At 41.9% G+C, this 20697-nt stretch overlaps 1 protein-coding gene across 1 annotated transcript in view; it reads left to right on the top strand.

Annotated features, from left to right (window-relative positions):
* b3gntl1 (UDP-GlcNAc:betaGal beta-1,3-N-acetylglucosaminyltransferase-like 1) overlaps positions 1 to 20697 on the top strand; it is a 374862-nt gene that overhangs the window by 7285 nt on the left and 346880 nt on the right. Inside the window, exon 3 of the mRNA XM_063030766.1 lies at positions 9585 to 9684. Coding sequence (XP_062886836.1) covers positions 9585 to 9684 — 100 coding nt within the window. The remainder of the gene's footprint in view (positions 1 to 9584; positions 9685 to 20697) is intronic.

Genomic DNA, 20697 nt, shown 5'->3' with positions numbered 1-20697 from the left:
TTTATGCAGAGGCCTGCTTTAATTTGGGTGCTTATTTATTTGAGGCAGAAAAAGGAGGATCTCTCAACAAAAACAACCTGCTGGAGGAGCTCAGTGGGTCAAGCAACACTGTGCAGACAGAGGGATAATAGTCATAGTCATAGTCATACTTTATTGATCCCGGGGGAAATTGGTTTTCGTTACAGTTGCACCATAAATAATAAAACTATAAATAGTTAAATAGTAATATGTAAATGATGCCAGGAAATAAGTCTAGGACCAGCCTATTGGCTCCCTTCATTGAAGCTGGTTTAAAAGATGCCCTCATATATATCCACATCACCATTACACTTTGCAACTTCACAAGTATGACAACTGTTGCAGAAGTTCAGCCCTAAAGATGATAGAGCCATCCCTGCCAAACTTCATCCCATTCTTGCAGTCAGGAAAAGTTCATAATCTTCATAATCAGCATCCTTCATTGAGACTGTTGTAAGTGAGAAGACAGATTCGATAGGTCTCAAAGGCAAGGACTCTGGACACAGTCTTGGTAGTAAAGGATTTTATTTACAGAAGGCAAATGTGGGAAAATGACAACAGAAACAACACGCGCACAATTTACAGCAGTCGTGGGAAAAGTGGGATCGACAATAAAACACGCGGACAATTAATAAAATCACGTGGGAACACGGTACATGCGTGCGTGTACAAACACACACACACACACACACACACACACACACACACACACACACACACACACAACCAAGGGAAATGTCAATACGATACCCGACACCCTTGACTCTGTGTGGGCATGCTCTTATGATATTAGGGACGATACCCACACCCCCAACCCTATTCAGTGCACAACTCACCAATGGCAGGGTGGTCCCTCGGAGGTAGCAAAAAAGGGAAAGGGTCAAGCACACGCGGCTTCCTTTATAGTGTAGCAGGGCTGATGAGTCCAGCCCAGGTGGTTCACAGGGAAGCCAATGGCTCGGTGCCAGCAGGGTTAAACTGATTACAAAGAGCAATGGTGAGGTGTGCATTGATGGGTGAGGAGGGGTCAAACCTTGATTGGCAGGTAGCGTGTCTTTTGACCAGGTAAATGGGCAGTGCTGTCACGTGACAGTCGCGACCCCTCCAATGCAGAGAGCCTTCATTGGAACTTAGACTGTATAGGGGAGATAGCCAATGTGAAAAGGTGGTGCAGGAGCTTGTAGGCGACAAGCAGAAGAACCAGGTGTGGTGGGGAATCCTTGAGCAGAGTTCCTCTGTGACCTTTATGCTGTAGCAAGCTGTGAAAAGTGGTAGAGGTCTCATGAGCAGCCTTGCAAAGCATTGCCCTTTGGCGAGCTCTGGGTAAAGGTTAACTTGTTAGAAGACCCTGTTGATAGGGGTGGCTGTGACTGCTGGCCTCATGTCCCATTCCAGGCCACCTTGGGTAACTAGTCATTATCACACCATTTGCCTCCTGATAAATGGCTGCCGGTCTTAGCTTTTCATGTCCTCGCAGAATTGGGATGTGAACAGCAACAGTGGTATAAAAAGCACTTGGAGAAAGCTACAGCATAGTTTGTGGATTGCAGAAAGTGTCTGGGCAGCCTTCTGGCATCTCTCAGTCTGTGATTGTTCCTTTGTGCTTGTGGAAATGAATCAATTCGTACAATTTATTTGTAGTTAAATTGAAAATAAATCAATTGTGCATGCAGTTGTAGGTGAAAATGCACACTCCACACATTAAGAAAGTCCCCCTCAGCTCTAATCAGGACAGGAAGATAATAGGATGAATAGCGCCCGGAAACATCCGTCCAATTTCCTGATCGGAGGGTGTACTTCAGGAAATACGGGAAATTACTTTTTTTTTAAGAAGCACGGCCAAAATTGTATGTTGTGAGTTTGATCAGATGCAAATAGATTTTGTCCAATCCAATGTCTAGGCTTAAATGTTTTGCTCCAGGCTTTAGTCAATAGATATGTTAGCCAGTTTTTTAGCTGGTATTTTGTCTCCGCAATGTGAGTCAGGCTGGGTGAGGCAGCGCTGTCAGCTGAGCAACGGAGAGGAGGAAGCGACTGAGTGCAACTTTCCCTGACTGCAAGAATGGGATGAAGTTTGGCAGGGATGGCTCTATCATCTTTAGGGCTGAACTTCTGCAACAGTTGTCATATTTGTGAAGTTGCAAAGTGTGATGGTGATTTGGATATATCTGAGGGCACCTTTTAAACCAGCTTCAAAAATTTCTATTTTATTAAATCTTTCAAACATAAATTGCATTAAAGCAACATTTCAAATTGTATTAATTATGTTGGTTATACTTGCGTATCTCAAGGGTACTTAATATTTCCAGACGTTTAAATGAAGTGACATTATTACTTAAAAAGTTAAACATAGTAAAACTGGAGCATGAGTGGGGCATGTATTCAGAGAATTATATAGCAGGGAGAGAGGCTCTTTGGGCCACCATGTTAGTGCTGGCTATATTAGTATAGGAACCAGAGTCTCTGAAGCCAGCAGTACAGGTAGATATATATTCTATGCTAATAGTATTTACCAGACATAGCCTTCCATACCATGGTTCTCCAAGTGCTCATCTATATACTACTATAAAAGAGTTATTGTTCAGTATTGGTTGTTGGTGGTGGTAGTACCTAACTCTGTCACTCTTTCAGGCAGATTTCAGCTATCCAGAGGGTGAAAAAAAAATCCTCAAATCCCCTCTCCTTACCTTCAATCTATGCCCTCTTATTATACCCACTTCTTTTTACGGGGAAAAGTTTTTGGCTACCTGTTCTGTCACTGCCCCTCATAATTTGTATACCTCAATCTGGTCCCTCCATAGTCCCCACCCCCACCCACACTTCCTTCAGCTTTCTCTGCTGTGAGGAGGACAAACCCAGCCTATAAAATTGTTTCTCCACACAGCATCCAGCTGTATCTGTGGAATTCTCTGCCACAGGAAACAGTTGAGGCCAGTTCATTGGCTATATTTAAGAGGGAGTTAGATATGGCCCTTGTGGCTAAAGGGATCAGGGGGTATGGAGAGAAGGCAGGTACAGGGTTCTGAGTTGGATGATCAGCCATGATCATACTGAATGGTGGTGCAGGCTCAAAGGGCCGAATGGCCTACTCCTGCATCTATTTTCTATGTTTCTATGTATCTCCCCTGCATTCTCTCCAGTGCAGTCAAATTCTACGTGGTCATCAGAACTGCATGCACTATTCAAACTGTGGCCTACCTACTCCATACTTTGCCTCATGGCTAATGCAGGCAGGTTTCCTGTAAGCCTTCTAACTACCTTATCCACCTATACTGCTGCCTCCAGAGACTCTTGTTTACACAGTTTACTCTGTTCCTTTGTATCTCCTGCAGTCCTACCATGGGTTATCTATTTATTGAGATACAGTGTGGAATAGACCCTTCAGACCCTTTGAGCTGTGCTGCCCAGCAATTCCCCAATGTAATCCCTGTCTAATCACCAATGTCCAATTAATCTACCAACCAGTACGTCTTTGGACTGTGGGAAGTCAGCTGTGAACTCACTGAACATACCTCCAACATTCACATGAGGATGGGTAATCTCTGCTGTTAGGCTCCAAATGCTAAAGCAACCTTTGACTGTTGCTTCTGCCACCTATCACCAAGCTAATTTACTAATTTGGCCTGGATCTCAAAGTCTCTTAACTTTTAGATGAATCTCCATGTGTGGACTGTCTGAAGTACAGGTAAACGACAGCATGTCAACTGCACTCCCCTCATTCAACCCTTTGAACTTGCTCCACCATTCAACGTATGCTTTGCTAACCCCTTGTCTCAATGCCGCATTCCTCAAGCACTCTGATCTCTTTTTGTCTATAGAAATCTATCTGTGTTCGCAAACATATTCACTGACTTGATTTCCTCAGCCTTCCATAGTATCAGATTCCACAGATGGTTCACCAACCTCCGTCTTTTGAAATTCCTCCTCTCACTACTAAATGTCTTGCCTCATATCTCAAGCCTGTGATTTCTAGAATAGACCCCCCCACCACCACCATTGCAATGCCAATAGGCCACCAGGCAAGAGAAACGTGTTTAAATCTTTCAGAATTTTGGATATTTCAGTGAGATTTTCTTTCATTCTTCTAAAATCCAGTTGATTTTGGGCCTAGTTGACTCAATCTCTCCACCTTTGATACTCCTGGCAGCTCCATCTGCTGAACGTGTTGATAAGATTTGATTCAAATAGATACATCTTCAAAGTATATTCTTCATCATGCACTGTACATAAGTAGCCAGGACAGTAACTGAATACTGAAAGACTGAATCAGGAGCAACAGTTCTCAACTTCTGGCTTCAATCGAATTTATTGGCAAGAGGGACAGATTCTTGGTTTTACTTCCCCTTCAGCTCACTGATTTTGAAACTATATTTATAATAATACCTTTTATACCAATGAGTCATAAGGATGAGCTGGAACTCTGCTTTTAGAATTGGCTTTTGAATCAGATAGTTATAGTGAGTTACTGGGTTAGTGAGGGTTGAGGGGATGGTAGAAATGGGAAGTAACTTTACAAACCCGTGAAAGTAAGAAATTGATTAATGGTCGGATACTTAATAGTTTCAACATTTGGTCTGTTACATGTAGATTGGTAATCAATCACATAACATTGTAGTTTGAATTTCAGCTGAATGAAAAACAGAATTGATAGAGATCCAGTTCAGACAGGACATACATTACATATAGTGAACCATATGATACATATAAAATTAAACAATAGATGTCCAAACAATAGGAATCACTAATTGATGCATTAATACTCCAAGGTCTATTAGTTATTTCTTAAACTGTTATTGACATATCCTAGAGTGCCTGGAAATGAGAATAGTTGTTGGATCATCTTTGTGTGTTTATCTGGACATATAGGGCATGATGGTAGGTCAACACGCTCAAAATGTTGGAGGATCTCAGCAAGTCAGGCAGCATCTGTGGAAGGGGAAAAGCACTTGACATTTCGGGCTGAGACCCTTCATCAAGACCCCTCATGGATGCTGTCTGACTTCCAGAATTCCTCCAGCATTTTGCGTGTGTTGCTCAGATTTCCAGCATCTGCAGAATCTCTTGTGCTTATGGTGTGGAGTCAGCCTTTATTTTTTTTGCCATTACATTAGTGATGTGGGCCAGCAAATGCTGCTGTTGACTGTAACCTAAGGAGCTAGTGCTTCATTGTGAGACTCGCTCAGCTGCGCTATACATTTTCACATGTAATGCCGTGCTGCAAGTTACATTTGTCACAAAATTCGAAGTAAATTTATTATCGATGTGCGTATATGTCAACATATACTACCCTGAGATTCATTTCTTGTGGGCATTCACAGAAGAACAAAGAAATATAATAGAATCATTGGAAAACTGCACTCATAGATGGCCTAGCAGCCAATGTGCAAAAGAAAGCAAACTGTGCAAATGAGAAAAAAACTGTTATTAATAATAATAATAAAACACACTTTTGTTACCAGCTCTTGAAGATAGATCAAGTAGAATCTATTCTCTTTAAAGTAAAGCAGAATATTGCAGCTTAATGATTGGATGCTGCAAAGATGGGAGATTGCACCCAAGGACACTTAGGAATGCAGATAGCATAGTGAAGAACTGTGGCCACAGGAGACATGTTCTTTGTGCGCAGGAGCCTTGGATATGTACCAGGTGCTCCATGTTGGAGGTCACTTGGACATGATTGCCTGAACTGTGAGGGAGATTGCAAATGCTCCAGCTTAATCTTACTCGTGTGGCCTGAGGAAAGTGAATGAATTCTTCTTTCCTTGGGAAGGAGGTTTTGACAAATTCTCTAATGCATCAGTAAAAACAGCCAGGAAAGAAAATTGTGCAGTTATGAAATAAAGGTTAAAAAATGCTGCAAGCATACAGCAAGTGAAAAGGGAAACTAATTTAATGTAATGGGTTGAAGATCCTCTGTTAACTGTTTTGCTCTCCACAGATAGCATCTGATCTGCTCCTGAATGTTCAGTTTTTATTACAAGAATGATGCTGATAGCAAGAGCCAAGAGTGATGGTGATTGTGATCTTCCTGGAAAAGCAGTGGAGACACATCTAGAAGGCCAGAGAGCTTAGGGAGGGCGAAGAAAGCAGTGAATGCTGAACCTTTAAAAAAGTACAATTTTGGGGGAAATTTTGATTAGAAAAAGGTACCTCTCTATGAGTAAATAATGTTAAGAAAAATTGGAGATCATGAAGATGGGAAAACCTCACTAACACATAAACTTCCTTTGCAGTACTGTTAATGCTATTGGAGGAGTTTGAAGCTAAGCAGAAAAAATGTACTTTGGGTTAAAAATCCCTGAGGGAATGAATTTCCCAATGTGTTGTAGCTCCAAGAAATGAGTATAATTGTAATCTACTCTGGGTTAAACTGAATATATTTTTCAATAACAGAATACAACTTTTTAGGTGTTGTGAGAGCATGTGCCTTATTAACTCCATGTAACCACGCAATATTGCTACTGACTGGTTGAATGTTGCAGTTATGTGTGTGGGGTGGGAGAGTGCACCTCAGGAATGTGGAGAACCTGGTAAAGAGCAGTGATCCCAGGAGACATGGTCTTTGTGTATGGGAGCCTGGCGGTCTGCTTTCTGCTGCAGGGAGGGGATTACCAGGACATGATTGCCTCTGTTTTAAGGGAGCCTGCAAAGCAAGCAAATAACCTGCCAAACAAGAATGAAACAGTGCTACAAGTTCAGGGTAAGAGCCCTGGGATGTCCTTCAGACTCCTTAAGGCAATGGAGCAATGCTCCAGCATTGCTCGACCATTGATGCCTGTCTTTTAGCTGACACTTCTTTCAACTTCGAAATGCCTTTACTTAATCAAGCCCTTAAACTATGAAATGGGCATAAACAACAGAAATTTCTGCAAATACTCAGCTGGGCAGCCCACATTGTAGAGAGAGAAATAGAGTTAGTGGGCAAAATTGATTTGGCCGTTGCTGTTGTTCTTTGTGGAGCTGTCTGTATTTAGCCACATCAGGTAAGTAAGGCCCAGATTTGTCTGACCTGTTAGGGTATCTGTCTCTCCACTCTGTCGTGCATGTCCAGTCCAGGTCTGGAATCCGGTGATACTGAGATTCCCCAGCATTCCTCTGAGGAACCCGTCTCTCCATTTTTACATCAGTTACTATTGTTATTGGTTTAATTTTGTCACATCGACCAAGATACAGTGAAAAGTCTTGTCTTGCATACAGTTCATACAGATCAAATCATTACACAGTGCATCAACATAGAATGAGCTGAAACAATAATAATGCAGAATAAAGTGTAAATCTATCGGAAAAAGTGCAAATTTTAAATGATAAAATGCAAGATCATAATGAGGTAGATTATGAGGTCGGGGAAGTGGCCATCGTATCATACAAGAGGTCCATTCTAATACTGCAGTGGGGTTAAAGCTGTCCTTGAACCTTGTGGTATGTGCTTTTGAGCTTTTGTAACTACTGCCCAATGAGAGAGGAGCAGAGAGAATGTCTGAGATGGATGAGGCCTTTGTTTACAGTGGCCACTTTACTGAGGCAGCAAGAAGTACAGATAGTCCATAGCTGGTTTCAGTGATGTGCTGACCTGTGTCCACAACTCTGCAATTTCTTATGGTCACGTGCAGAGCAGTTGCCGTACCAAGTTGTTGTGTGTCCGGTCAGAACGCTTTCTATGGGGGTATTGATAAAAAGTGGTAATTGGTAGTGGTGCAGGCCAAATTTATTTAGCCTCTTGAGGAAGTAGAGGTGTTAGTGAGCTTTTGCTGGCTGTGATTGGACCAGGGTAGGCCGTTAATGATGTATACACTTAGAAACTTGAAGCTCCCTATCCTCTCCATCTCAACATCATTGATATAGACAGGAGCATGTTCACTTCCTCCCTTTCTGGTCAATGACCAGCTCTTCAATTATCATTGAGAGAAATATTGTTGTCATAACACCATATCACTAAGCTCTCTTTATCTCCTTCCTGTCTTCTGACTCATCGTTATTTCGGATGAGGCTCATTCTGGTGATATTGAGTGCAAACTTGTAGATGGAGTTAGGGTGGAGTGTGGCTGCACACTCATGGGTGTATAGGGAGCTGAGGATGCAGCCTTGAGGGCCAGCTGTGTTTATCATAATTGTGGCGTAGGCATTGCTGTTTACCCTTACTGATTGTGGTCTGTTAGTCCAGAAGTCAAGGATCCATTTACTGAGGGAGGCACTGACTCCCATGATCCAGCATTTGGTGATGGATTTGCCTGGAGTAACAGTATTGAGGGCAGAACAATAGTCAATAAACAATAGTCTGATATAGATGTCCTTACTGTCCAGATGCTCCAGAGATGAGTGTAGGGCCAAGGAAATGGCATCCACTGTAGACCTGTTTCAGTGGTAGGCAAACTGCAGCGTGTCAATGTTGTTTGAGAGGCTAGAGTTGATGCATGCTATGACCAGTTTTTCAAAGCACTTCATTTGTAGATGTCAGAGCCATTGAATAGCAGTCATTAAAGCACTTTATCTTGTTTATTTGGGTACCGGGATGATAGTGGTCTTCTTTTAGTAGGAGGGAACCATAGCCTGAAGCAGGACGAGGTTAAAAATGTCTGCAAATACTCCTGCCAGCTGGTGCATAGAGAATATGGCCAGGGACACCATCTGGCCTGATGCTTTCTGTGGTTTCACCTTCTAGAAGACTGATCTTCTGTGCACGGAAGTGACTGTAGTTTCAGGTGTATTGGAGATTGTAAGGATGGGTGGTGACATACCTGTTTCTTTCTCTTCAAAACATGCATAGGATACGTTAAGCTGATCATGTTTATGATTTATTGGCTAATGAAATATGCGCCATCAGGCCACACAGATTTTATGCCGTGCCCAAGCATCCTGTCTTTCCTCGCCTAAAGCTATCAGCACAGCCCTCTGTTTCCTCCTTCCTCTTGTGTTTCTCCAGCTTCCTCTTTATACCTAAAACTATTCTTTCAACCACTCCTTGTTGCACATTCTTGCGACTCTGTGAGTAAAGAAGATTCTTCTAAATTCCACATTGAATTTCTTGGTGTCTATGTTTTATATCCTCGAGTGTGGCCTTCACCACAAGTAGAAATGTTTTCTGTACATCCTCTTATCAATTTCCTTCAGCATTTTAACAATATCTTATCAGGTCACTTTACAGTCTTAGCTGAAGAGAAAGGCGGCCTATTCTGTTCAATTTTCACTGATATGTGTACCCTTGCATGTTTTGTGTAGTCTTCTATGCAACTTCTGCTCAGGACATCTCACTGTTCAGAGCATTCAGCTTGCTGCAGTTCAGATAGAAACCTGACCTGCCATATAATACATTTGTTTACTTAACCATTACTTAATTATTTTTAGTTTAATGTTACATTGTAAATTTAACAGAATACATAACAGCTCCTCAGACCTAGTATAACAACTGCCCTGGTTTAGAGAGCAAACACTAGTAATCAATCTGCCGTGCAACACCATCACTCACGGATTTCTCTCTTGTGCTGTTTTAAACCTGCCAAATCAAGTAATATTTTGTATCTGTGTCAAATAAAAACATTTTACTGAGCTGTTTTTATAATTTATTACAGGATGGTTCAATGAATATTATTGGAAAATGGCAAATGAAACTTGAAGAGAAAGGTATACATATTGTGATTGGTGGACATGAGTCACCATCCCCAAAAGGAGGTATGTTAGTGTTTAAAGTTTCAATGAAAAATAATGCAACAGGAACAAAATAATTGCATTTGCAATTAGTGTATTTCCATTGAGATCTTGACAGGATTAAAGGAGGAAAATGTTGCATCAGGGAAAGAAAGATGTGGAGAACAGCCAAAAATATGATTGAATGGATATGCTTAGATATGATTTTTCAAAGATGGAGTGGAAAATAGGTTCTTTATTGATTTTAAGAAAAGGGGGTAACAATTGAAGATATTTACATTTTGGTGGTGGAGTTAGAGGAGGAGAGGCACAGAAAAATGCGGAATCAAAAGACTAAACTTATATGGTATAAGGTATAGTGTAAATCAAGAATTTTGTGGTACTGAGGATGGACTTCATATTTAGTGTTGGGAAATAGGAAGCTAAGGTGATTTTAAAAATAAGAACATAAGATATAGGAGCAGAAGCAGGCCATTCGGCCCATCAAGTCTGCTCCGCCATTCAATCATGGGCTGATCCAATTCTTCCAGTCATCCCCCCTCCCCTGCTTTCACCCCATACCCTTTGATACCCTGGCTAATCAAGAACCTATCTATCTCTGCCTTAAATACACCCAATGACTTGGCCTCCACAGCTGCTTGTGGCAACAAATTCCACAGATTTTCCACCCCGACTAAAGTAATTTCTCCGCATCTCAGTTCTAAAAGGACGTCCTTCAATCCTGAAGTCCTGGAATCCCCTACCATGGGAAATAACTTTGCCAAAGCTAATCTGTTCAGGCCTTTTAACATGCAGTATGTTTCTGTGAGATCCCCCCCTCATTCTCCTTAACTCCAGGGAATACAGCCCAAGAGCTGCCAGATATTCCTCATACAGTAACCCTTTCATTCCTGGAGTATGGATGATGTGAAATTTAGTGGTGTATGGATGATGCGACTTAATGTGACACAGGTGACTGTAAGATAAGAAAGCTATTCAAGTCTTTAATTCAGTGGTGACCAAACTCTGGCTCAAATGGACAGAGGAATTAAATTCAAAATTTGTTGGGAAACGGGACGTGAAGCATAGTCCTGGTGGTTTTCTCAATTAGAGGAAATGCCAGGTAGGGAGGCAATGAGGAAATGTGATAGACATTCTGTCCAGTTACCTTTAGGTATGTGGAAGTCTCCCTGTTCAATCACCTAATCCAATCAGTGTCCTGATGCTGTAGGGGATAACTTGCGATAAGTGTGTTTTAAAGCAGTAAAGTTTGGATGTTTCAGCTGTAAAGAACAGAATGAATAATTTACACATAGGAAAGTCTGAAAGGCTCACTGTTAGAATCCGAAAAGATTATGGAATGCTTTGATAGATTTGTAGAAGATTGTAGGTAATGTCCAAAGCTTGTGAATTCAAATAATGAAATGGCTACTTTAAGAACCCAAAAAGGAGAAAATATGGAATCTACTGAAAAGGCAAATTGTTACTTAAATGGAATGAGGCTACAATGTGTTATAGTAGAAAGGGATTTGGGAGTCTTAATATGTGAAGCACCAAAGGTTATCATGCCAGTACAGCAAGTAATTAGGAAGTAATAAAACATTTGCCTTTATTGCAGGACTTTGGAGTATAAAAGAAAGGATGTTTAGATGCAAACTTACAGGGTCACAGACTTGGTATAAGACCTGATATACTGAATGGAGTTTTGGTCTCCATGTTTAAGGAAGGATGTGCTTGTGAAATTGTGGTGAAGGTTGCTCACTTCAATCCGCGATGAAGATAGTTTGATCAGAGTGAGCCTCTGTTCATTTGGAGTATGGAAGAATGACAGATGATCTTATTGAAATCTATTAGATTCTGAGTGTGATTAAAAGGGTGAGAAAATGTTTCTCCTGGTACTTGGGACATCATTTCAGAACAAGGAGATTTAAACTGGAGATTTGCTTGCTGACTGTCGTGAAGCTTTGGAATTCTCTATCCGGAAAACTGGAGGTGACTCTTTAAATATATTCAGGATGGAGACTGTCAGATAATTAAATTTAAGAAGTGAATGGGATTTGTGGGAAACAAAGTGATGTTGAGGCCAAGATTGGAAGAGCCATTCAGCCATTGTCTGGCTGAATGGCAGAGCAGCCTGGAAGAACTGATTGGCCTACTCCATCTGTTTGTCATGCAGAAAATGGATTGGAATTGCTTGCATTTATTTTAACAAGTTGAATATATGTGAGACATAATGGGAATCTCATGGAGTTTATACTTTTTGATTAGATTATTTTGTCATATACACAAGGGTGCAATGAAATTCCTTACTTTGCATAAAACTCTCAGAGTAAACCATATGCAAGCTAATAATAAATACATTATTATGTGTGCCAAACAGCAGAATGGTGCAACAGTTGTAATGAAGTAGTGTCAATGGAAATACTAAAATGTCAATAATGGAATCACTGAGAGAGGTAGACTTGCATCACTGATTGAATGAGGCGATTCGTCAAAATGTCTGAAAGCAGTGGGAAAGAAGCTCAACCTTTCTTCAAGTACCTAACTATTCTTATGGCTGAACAGTGCAATCACTTGAACATTTTTCAGTGAGTAATTTGAAATAGACCAGTAGATGTGGAGCTACTAGGACTTGATGTTTCAATCCCTATGGTAAGCAGCACTCTCGATGTTGGCAGTGGGTTTGGAGTGTGGACAAGGAGGGAGGGTAGGTACATCATCGGAGTCATCAGCAGGGCACCCTCCTTCTTTGACGTCTCCAGAGGGCTCAACGGTGCTACCTGGCGTTCCAGATACACCCCCCTCAGTTCCATACCCTCCTGTCTTCATCTTGCAGCCCAGTTGTTGTCTTTCCTTTCAATCCAAATCCAATTGCTGCTTCCTTCTGCTGCATTTGACAAGGACTTGATTGCTTGTATTACACATGCTTTGAATTTCTGGATAGTTGTGCGAATGTGAACATTTATGTGCTATTGGAAAGCTTTTTTGCAGTTAACATGACGTGACTGACATATCTATGGGAGTTTCTTGTGATAATACTCTCTTGCAGCTGTTGTTCATTGTTTTATGAGCCACACTTTATTACTTTTTGTTGGTAATGGAATATGAAGATAGTTCTATGCTTTTATCATATTGTGGGCTTTTCAATTTATTTGTAACTTGATTATAGAAGGACCTTCTGAACTTTTAAGTGCATTTCAAAGATGCAGATTGAATGATAAACACAACTTTTATAATTCACTTGTCATGATATCACGACATGATCTTCTGAAATGTCCAGACGTAAACGTTGTCTGTTCTATGTCTAGTGTGGCCAAACGTGTTTTGCATAGAAAAACATTAAATCCATGCACTCACCAAAGGCCTGATGGGAATTAGAGGTATAGGAGAAGACATGTCCCATGCATCATGCACATCGTTAGCTGAGGATTAATTTTGGGTTCGCTACCAAGTAAAAATCTTTCATCAAAGCATTCACATTAGGGAGGTACCAAAACAAAAGCTATGTGGCAATTGTATAAGCTTTTCATTTTTCTGAATGGATAGATAAAAGATTACCCATAAAACACACTTGTTTGCTGCTTGGTTTTATTTTGTGTATGGTGATTTGGCAGTTGACAGAAGTATATGTTTGGGTTTATAAATCAGAACTCAAAAGGATTTGAGAAGATCCCAAAGGAATGGGTGGATTTTTGGCACAGATGCAAGTGAATCAAATCCTGTATAAAGTGACAAATTTGATAGAAGATTCTTTTGGCAAGGTTAATCCTGTATGTAATTTCTTCAAGCTGGGCATCCCTTTGTGTCCTTTACTGTTTCTACTCATGGTTATTCATTTTCTTGCAAAGATTTGCAGTGTTTAATTACTTTAATATGGAAAAGTGAAGCATCCCAATGTTTTGAGGCCTCATATAAAAAACCAAGCACTTTGATAGCAGAATAAAAATGGAATTCAGTATTAATGGCTATACTAAAAGTAAGTTTCCACCTTGGTATTTGTGTGTACACAAGAACTGCTTAGTCAGTTATATTACCACAGATGAAAGACAGATGTGAGGTGGTTGAGCGACCATTGAAATTGCCTTTGCATTGTTAGACAGTGATTTACAAGGCCCATTGTTAGGGTGTATAACTGGGTGTGTTGAATATAAGTTTAGAGGCTGTAGTAATTTAACTTGAAGTGTCACTGTTGAGCATTTTTTACAATTCCATTATGTACAAACTGCTCTATGTAAGAGAGCAAAGAGATCTTTCTGGAAACTGCCTTGTGCTTATTAAGCTCTCTGACCAGCAAGCTTTGAAATATGAAGGCAATGAAAAAAATCTTTCCTAATTGATAACTAAACAATTGGTAACTAAAAAACAGGACATACATGGTAAATGGTAGGGCATTGAGGAATGCAGTAGAACAGAGGGATCTAGGAATAATGGTGCATAGTTCCCTGAAGGTGGAATCTCATGTGGATAGGGTGGTGAAGTAAGCTTTTGGTTTGCTGGCCTTTATAAATCAGAACATTGAGTATAGGAGTTGGGATGTAATGTTGAAATTGCACAAGGCATTGGTAAGGCCAAATTTGGAGTATTGTGTACAGTTTTGGTCACTGAATTATAGGAAAGATGTCAACAAAATAGAGAGAGTCCAGAGAAAATTTACTATAATGTTACCTGGGTTTCATCACCTAAGTTACAGAGAAAGGTTGAACAAGTTGGGTCTTTATTCTTTGGAGCGTAGAAGGTTGAGGGGGGATTTGATAGAGGTATTTAAAATTATGAGGGGGATAGATAGAGTTGACGTGGATAGGCTTTTTCCATTGAGAGTGGGGGAGATTCAAACAAGAGGACATGAATTGAGAGTTAAAGGGCAAAAGTTGGGGTAACATGGCGGGGAACGTCTTTACTCAGAGAGTGGTAGCTGCGTGGAACAAGCTTCCAGCAGAAGTTGTTGAGGCACGTTCAATGTTGTCATTTAAAGTTAAATGGGACAGCTATATGGACCGGAAAGGAATGGAGGGTTATGGGCTGAGTGCAGGTTGGTGGGACTAGGTGAGAGTAAGAGTTCAGCACGGACTAGAAGGGCCGAGGTGGCCTGTTTCCGTGCTGTAATTTTTATATGGTAATAATTGCTCTAATGACAGTAATCTGCAGTTGACTCTTGACGATAAAACATTTAAGATACAGTAGTGGTTTTACCTACAGCTCAATACAGGCCCTTCGGCCCACACAGCTGTGCCGAACATGTCCTTACCTGAGAAATTACCTAGGGTTACCCATAGCCCTCTATTTTACGGCGGGAGGAGAAGATGGTGGCGTGACGCAGCTCGCAGTAGCTATTCCAGTGGTGATGTCTGTTATTTGTCAAGTAGGGTGCCGTGCACAATCCTGATTTGATGGAGACGGACGTGAGAGCACTGAGGAACATCTGGTGAAATTTCTGAAATGCCTGCTTCGCTACTGCTGCTACTGTGTGATCCAGAATGTCCGGAGGAGAAGGCCCCGAGTCCTCAGCTTTGCTTGTTGCTCAGCAGCCGGAGCGGGGTCGAAGCGCTCGGCAGAGGATGGTGCTCGGAGAGGCTGTGTCGGAGGCTCGAAGTTTTCAGATGGACTCAGAGTCTACTGCACTCGGGTGCTTCCAATGGTGCTGCATCAGCAAGTTGGCGGCGCTTGGAGGTTCATGGCAGGAAGAGTTCCTCCCTTCTGCTGCCTGAATGAGATGATGAGTCTGTCAGGACTTTGAGACTTTTTTTTACCGTGCCCATGGTCTGCTCTTTATCAAATTATGGTATTGCTTTGAACTGTTATAACTATATGTTATAATTATGTGGTTTTGTCAGTTTTAGTCTTGGTTTGTCCTGTGTTTCCTTGTGATATCATTCTGGAGGAACGTTGTATCATTTTTTAATGCATGCGTTTATAAATAACAATAAACGAGGACTGTGTCCTCATAATCTAATCTAAGCTCCATTTACCTATCCAGGAGTCTCTTAAAAGACCCTATCGTATCCGCCTCCACCAGCATTGTTGGCAGCTCATTCCACGCACTCACCATGCTCTGCGTTTTTAAAAAAAGAATTACTCCTGATATGTCCTCTGTACTTACTTCCAAGCACCTTAAAACTGTCCTCTTGTGCTAGCCATTTCAGCCCTGGGAAAAAGGCTGCTGACTATCCACACGATCAATGCCTCTCATCATCTTATGCACCTCTATCAGGTCACCTCTCATCCTCAGTCGCTCCAAGGAGAATAGGCCGACTTCACTCAATCTATTCTCATAAGGCATGCTCCCCAATCCAGGCAACATCCTTGTAAATCTCCTCTGCACCCATGCTATAGTTTCCACATCCTAACTGTAGTGAGGTAACCAGAACTGAGCACAGTACTCCAAATGGGGTCTGACCAGGGTCATGTATAGCTGCAACATTATTTCTCAGCTCCTCAACTCAACCCCACGATTGATGAAGACCAATGCTTGTATGCCTTCTTAACCACAGAGTCAACCTGCGCAGCAGCTTTGAGTGTCCAATGGACTCGGACCCCAAGATCCCTCTGATTTTCCACACTACCAGGAGTCTTACCATTAGTACTATATTCTGCCATTTTATTTGACCTACCAAAATGAACAACTTCACACTTATCTGGGTTGAGCTCCATCTGCCACTTCTCAGCCCAGTTTTGCATCCTATCAATGTCCCGTTGTAACCTCTGACAGCCCTTCACGCTATCCACAACACCCCCAATCTTTGTGTCATCAGCAAATTTACTAACCCATCCCTCCACTTCCTCATACAGGTCATTTATAAAAATCAGGAAGTATAGGGATCCCAGAACAGATCCCTGAATCACACCACTGGTCACCGATCTCCATGCAGAATATGACCTGTCTACAACCACTCTTTGCCTTCTGTGGGCAAGCCAGCTCTGGATCCAGAAAGCAATGTCCCCTTGGATCCCATGCCTCCTTACTTTCTCAATAAGCCTTGCAATGGAGTACCTTAACAAATGCCTTGCTGAAATCCATGTACACTACATTTACTGCTCTACCTTCAGCAATGTGTTTAGTCATATCCTCAAAATATTCAATCAAGCTCATAAGGCACAACCTGCCTTTGACAAAGCCATGTTGACTATTCGTAATCATATTATGCTTCTCCAAATGTTCATAAATCCTGCTTCTCAGGATCTTCTCCATCAACTTACCAACCACTGAAGTAAGACTCACTGGCCTGTAATATCCTGGGCTATATCTTCTCCCTTTCTTGAATAAGGAGACAGCATCCGCAACCCTCTAGTCTTCTGGAACTTCTCCCGTCCCCATTGATGATGCAAAGGTCATCGCCAGAGGCTCAGCAATCTCCTCCGTCGCCTCCCACAGTAGCTCAGGTACATCTCGTCTGGTCCCGGTGACTTATCCAACTTGATGCTTTCCAAAAGCTCCAGCACATCCCTCTTTCTTAATATCTACATGCGCAAGCTTTTCAGTCCGCTGTAAGTCATCCCTAAACTCGCCAAGATCCTTTTCTGTAGTAAATACTGAAACAAAGTATTTATTAAGTACCTCTGCTATCTCCTCCAGTTCCATTTACACTTTTCCACTGTCACACTTGTTTGGTCCTATCCTGTCATGGTTTATCATCTTGATCTTCACATACTTGTAGAATGCATTGGGGTTTTCCTTAATGCTGTCTGCCAAGGCCTTCTCATGGCCCCTTCTGGCTTTCCTAATTTCATTCTTAAGTTCCTTCCTGCTAGTCTTTTAATCTCCTAGATCTTTATCATTACTTAGTTTTTTTGAACCTTTCATAAGCTTTTCTTTTCTTCTTGACTAGATTTACAGCAGCCTTTGTACATCATGGTTCCTGTACCCTACCATCCTTTCCCTGTCTCATTGGAACGTACCTATGCAGAACTCCACACAAGTATCCCCTGAACATTTGCCACATTTCTGCCATACATTTTCCTGAGAACATCTGTTCCCAATTCATGCTTCCGAGTTCCTGCCTGATAGCCTCATATTTCCCCTAATTCCAATTACATGCTTTCCTAACTTGTCTGTTCAAATCCCTCTCCAGTGCTGTGGTAAAGGAGACAGAATTGTGAGCACTATCTCCAAAATGCTCTCCCACTTAGAGACCTGACACCTGACCAGGTTCATTTCCCAATACCAGATCAAGTACAGTCTGTTCTCTTGTAGGCTTATCTATATATTGTGTCAAGAAACCTTCCTGAACACACGTAACAAATTCCACCCCATCTAAACCCCTTGCTCTAGGGAGATGCCGATTGATATTTGGGAAATTAAAATCTCCCACCACGACAACCCTGTTATTATTACACCTTTCCAGAATCTGTCTCCTTATTTGCTCCTCTGTATCCCTGTTATTATTGGGTGGTCTATAATAAACACCCAGTAGAGTTATTGACCCCTTCCTGTTCCTAACTTCCACCCACAGAGTCTCAGAAGACAATCCCTCCCTGTCGTCCTCCTTTTCTGCAACCGTAACACTATCTGTGATCAACAGTGCCATGCCCCCACCTCTTTTACCTCCCTCCATGTCCTTTCTGAAACGTCTAAAGCCTGGCACTTGAAGTAACCATTCCTGCCCCTGAGCCATCCAAGTCTCTGTAATGGCCACAATATCATAGCTCCAAGTACTGGTCCATGCTCTCTCATCTGCTTTGTTCATAATACTCCTTGCATTAAAATAGACACATCTCAAACCATCAGTCTGAGCGCGTCCCTTCTCTATCACCTGCCTATCCTCCCTCTTGCACTGTCTCCAAGCTTTCTCTATTCCTGGGCCAACTGCCTCTTCCTCTGTCTCTTCAGTTTGGTTCCCACCCCCCAGCATTTCTAGTTTAAGCTCTCCCCAATAGCCTTAGCAAACCTCCCTGCCAGGATATTGGTCTCCCTGGGATTCAAGTGCAACCTGTCCTTCTTGTACATGTCACACCTGCCCCAAATGAGGTCCCAATGATCCAGAAATCTGAATCCCTGCCTCCTGCACCAATCTCTCAGCCACGCATTTATCCTCCACCTCATTCTATTCCTATACTCACTGTCACGTGGCACAGGCAGTAATCCTGAGATTACTACCTTTGAGGTTCTGCTTCTCAACTTCCTTCCTAAATCCCTGTAGTCTGTTTTCAGGACCTCCTCCGTTTTCCTACCTATATCGTTGGTACCAATATGTACCACGATCTCTGGCTGTTCTTCCCACTTCAGGATATCTTGGACACGATCAGAAACATCCTGGAATCTAGCACCTGGGAGGTAAACTACCATCCATGTTTCTTTCCTGCGTCCACAGAATTGCCTGTCTGACCCCCTAACTATAGAGTCCCTTATCTCTGCTGCCATCCTCTTCCTTTCCTTACCCTTCTGAGCCACAGGGCCAGACTCTGTGCCAGAGGCGTGGCCACTGTTTCTTCCCCCAGGTAGGCCGTCATCCCCAACAGTACTCAAACAGGAGTACTTATTGTTAAGGGGGACAGCCACAGGAGTACGCTCTGGTATCTGACTCTTGCCCTTCCCTCTCCTGACTGTTACCCACCTATCTGTCTCCCCAGGCCCCAGTGTGACCACCTGCCTATAGCTCCTCTCTATCACCTTCTTATTCTCCCTGACCAGATGAAGATCATCGAGCTGCATCTCCATTTCCCATGTGATGCTGTGATTTGTTTCACTGTGGGTTAAAATGAAATATTCTGCTTTTAGATGTACAACCTTGGCTGTTGAAATGTTAGAAATATACACACTGTTTCTTTCCTTCAAAGGTGTTAAGTTTCTAATAAAGATGTATTTTAAAGGTTAGTTCACAACAGGGGGATGGGAACCAGTGCAGAAAGACAGAGGGGTGTAAAGTGAGGGTAGAAGCAAAAAGTAGTAAGGAGAAAAGTAAAAGTGGCAGGCCGACAAATCCAGGGCAAGCATCAAAAAGGGCCACTTTTCAACATAATTGTATAAGGGCTAAGAGAGTTGTAAAAGAGCGCCTGAAGGCTTTGTGTGTCAATGCAAGGAGCATTTGTAACAAGGTGGATGAATTGAAAGTGCAGATTGTTATTAATGATTATGATATAGTTGGGATCACAGAGACATGGCTCCAGGGTGACCAAGGATGAGAGCTCAACGTTCAGGGATATTCAATATTCAGGAGGGATAGACATGAAAGAAAAGGAGGTGGGGTGGCATTGCTGGTTAAAGATGAGATTAACGCAATAGAAAGGAAGGACATAAGCCGGGAAGATGTGGAATCGATATGGGTAGAGCTGCGTAACACTAAGGGGCAGAAAACGCTGGTGGGAGTTGTGTACAGGCCACCTAACTGTAGTAGTGAGGTTGGAGATGGTATTAAACAGGAAATTAGAAATGTGTGCAGTAAAGGAACAGCAGTTATAATGGGTGACTTCAATCTACATGTAGATTGGGTGAACCAAATTGGTAAAGGTGCTGAGGAAGAGGATTTCTTGGAATGTATGCGGGATGGTTTTTTGAACCAACATGTCGAGGAACCAAACCAAAGAGAAGGTTATTCCAGACTGGGTTTTGAGCAATGAGGAAGGGTTAATTAGCAATCTTGTCGTGAGAGGCCCCTTGGGTAAGAGTGACCATAATATGGTGGAATTCTTCATTAAGATGGAGAGTGACATAGTTAATTCAGAAACAAAGGTTCTGAACTTAAAGAGGGGTAACTTTGAAGGTATGAGACGTGAATTAGCTAGGATAGACTGGCAAATGACACTTAAAGGATTGACGGTGGATATGCAATAGCAAGCATTTAAAGATTGCATGGATGAACTACAACAATTGTTCATCCCAGTTTGGCAAAAGAATAAATCAAGGAAGGTAGTGCACCCGTGGCTGACAAGAGAAATTAGGGATAGTATCAATTCCAAAGAAGAAACATACAAATTAGCCAGAAAAAGTGGCTCACCTGAGGACTGGGAGAAATTCAGAGTTCAGCAGAGGAGGACAAAGGGCTTAATTAGGAAGGGGAAAAAAGATTATGAGAGAAAACTGGCAGGGAACATAAAAACTGACTGTAAAAGCTTTTATAGATATGT

Source organism: Mobula hypostoma, chromosome 22 (genome assembly GCF_963921235.1).
Source record: "Mobula hypostoma chromosome 22, sMobHyp1.1, whole genome shotgun sequence".
NCBI classification, from domain to species: domain Eukaryota; kingdom Metazoa; phylum Chordata; class Chondrichthyes; order Myliobatiformes; family Myliobatidae; genus Mobula; species Mobula hypostoma.
This window is presented reverse-complemented; position numbering and strand designations above follow the sequence as displayed.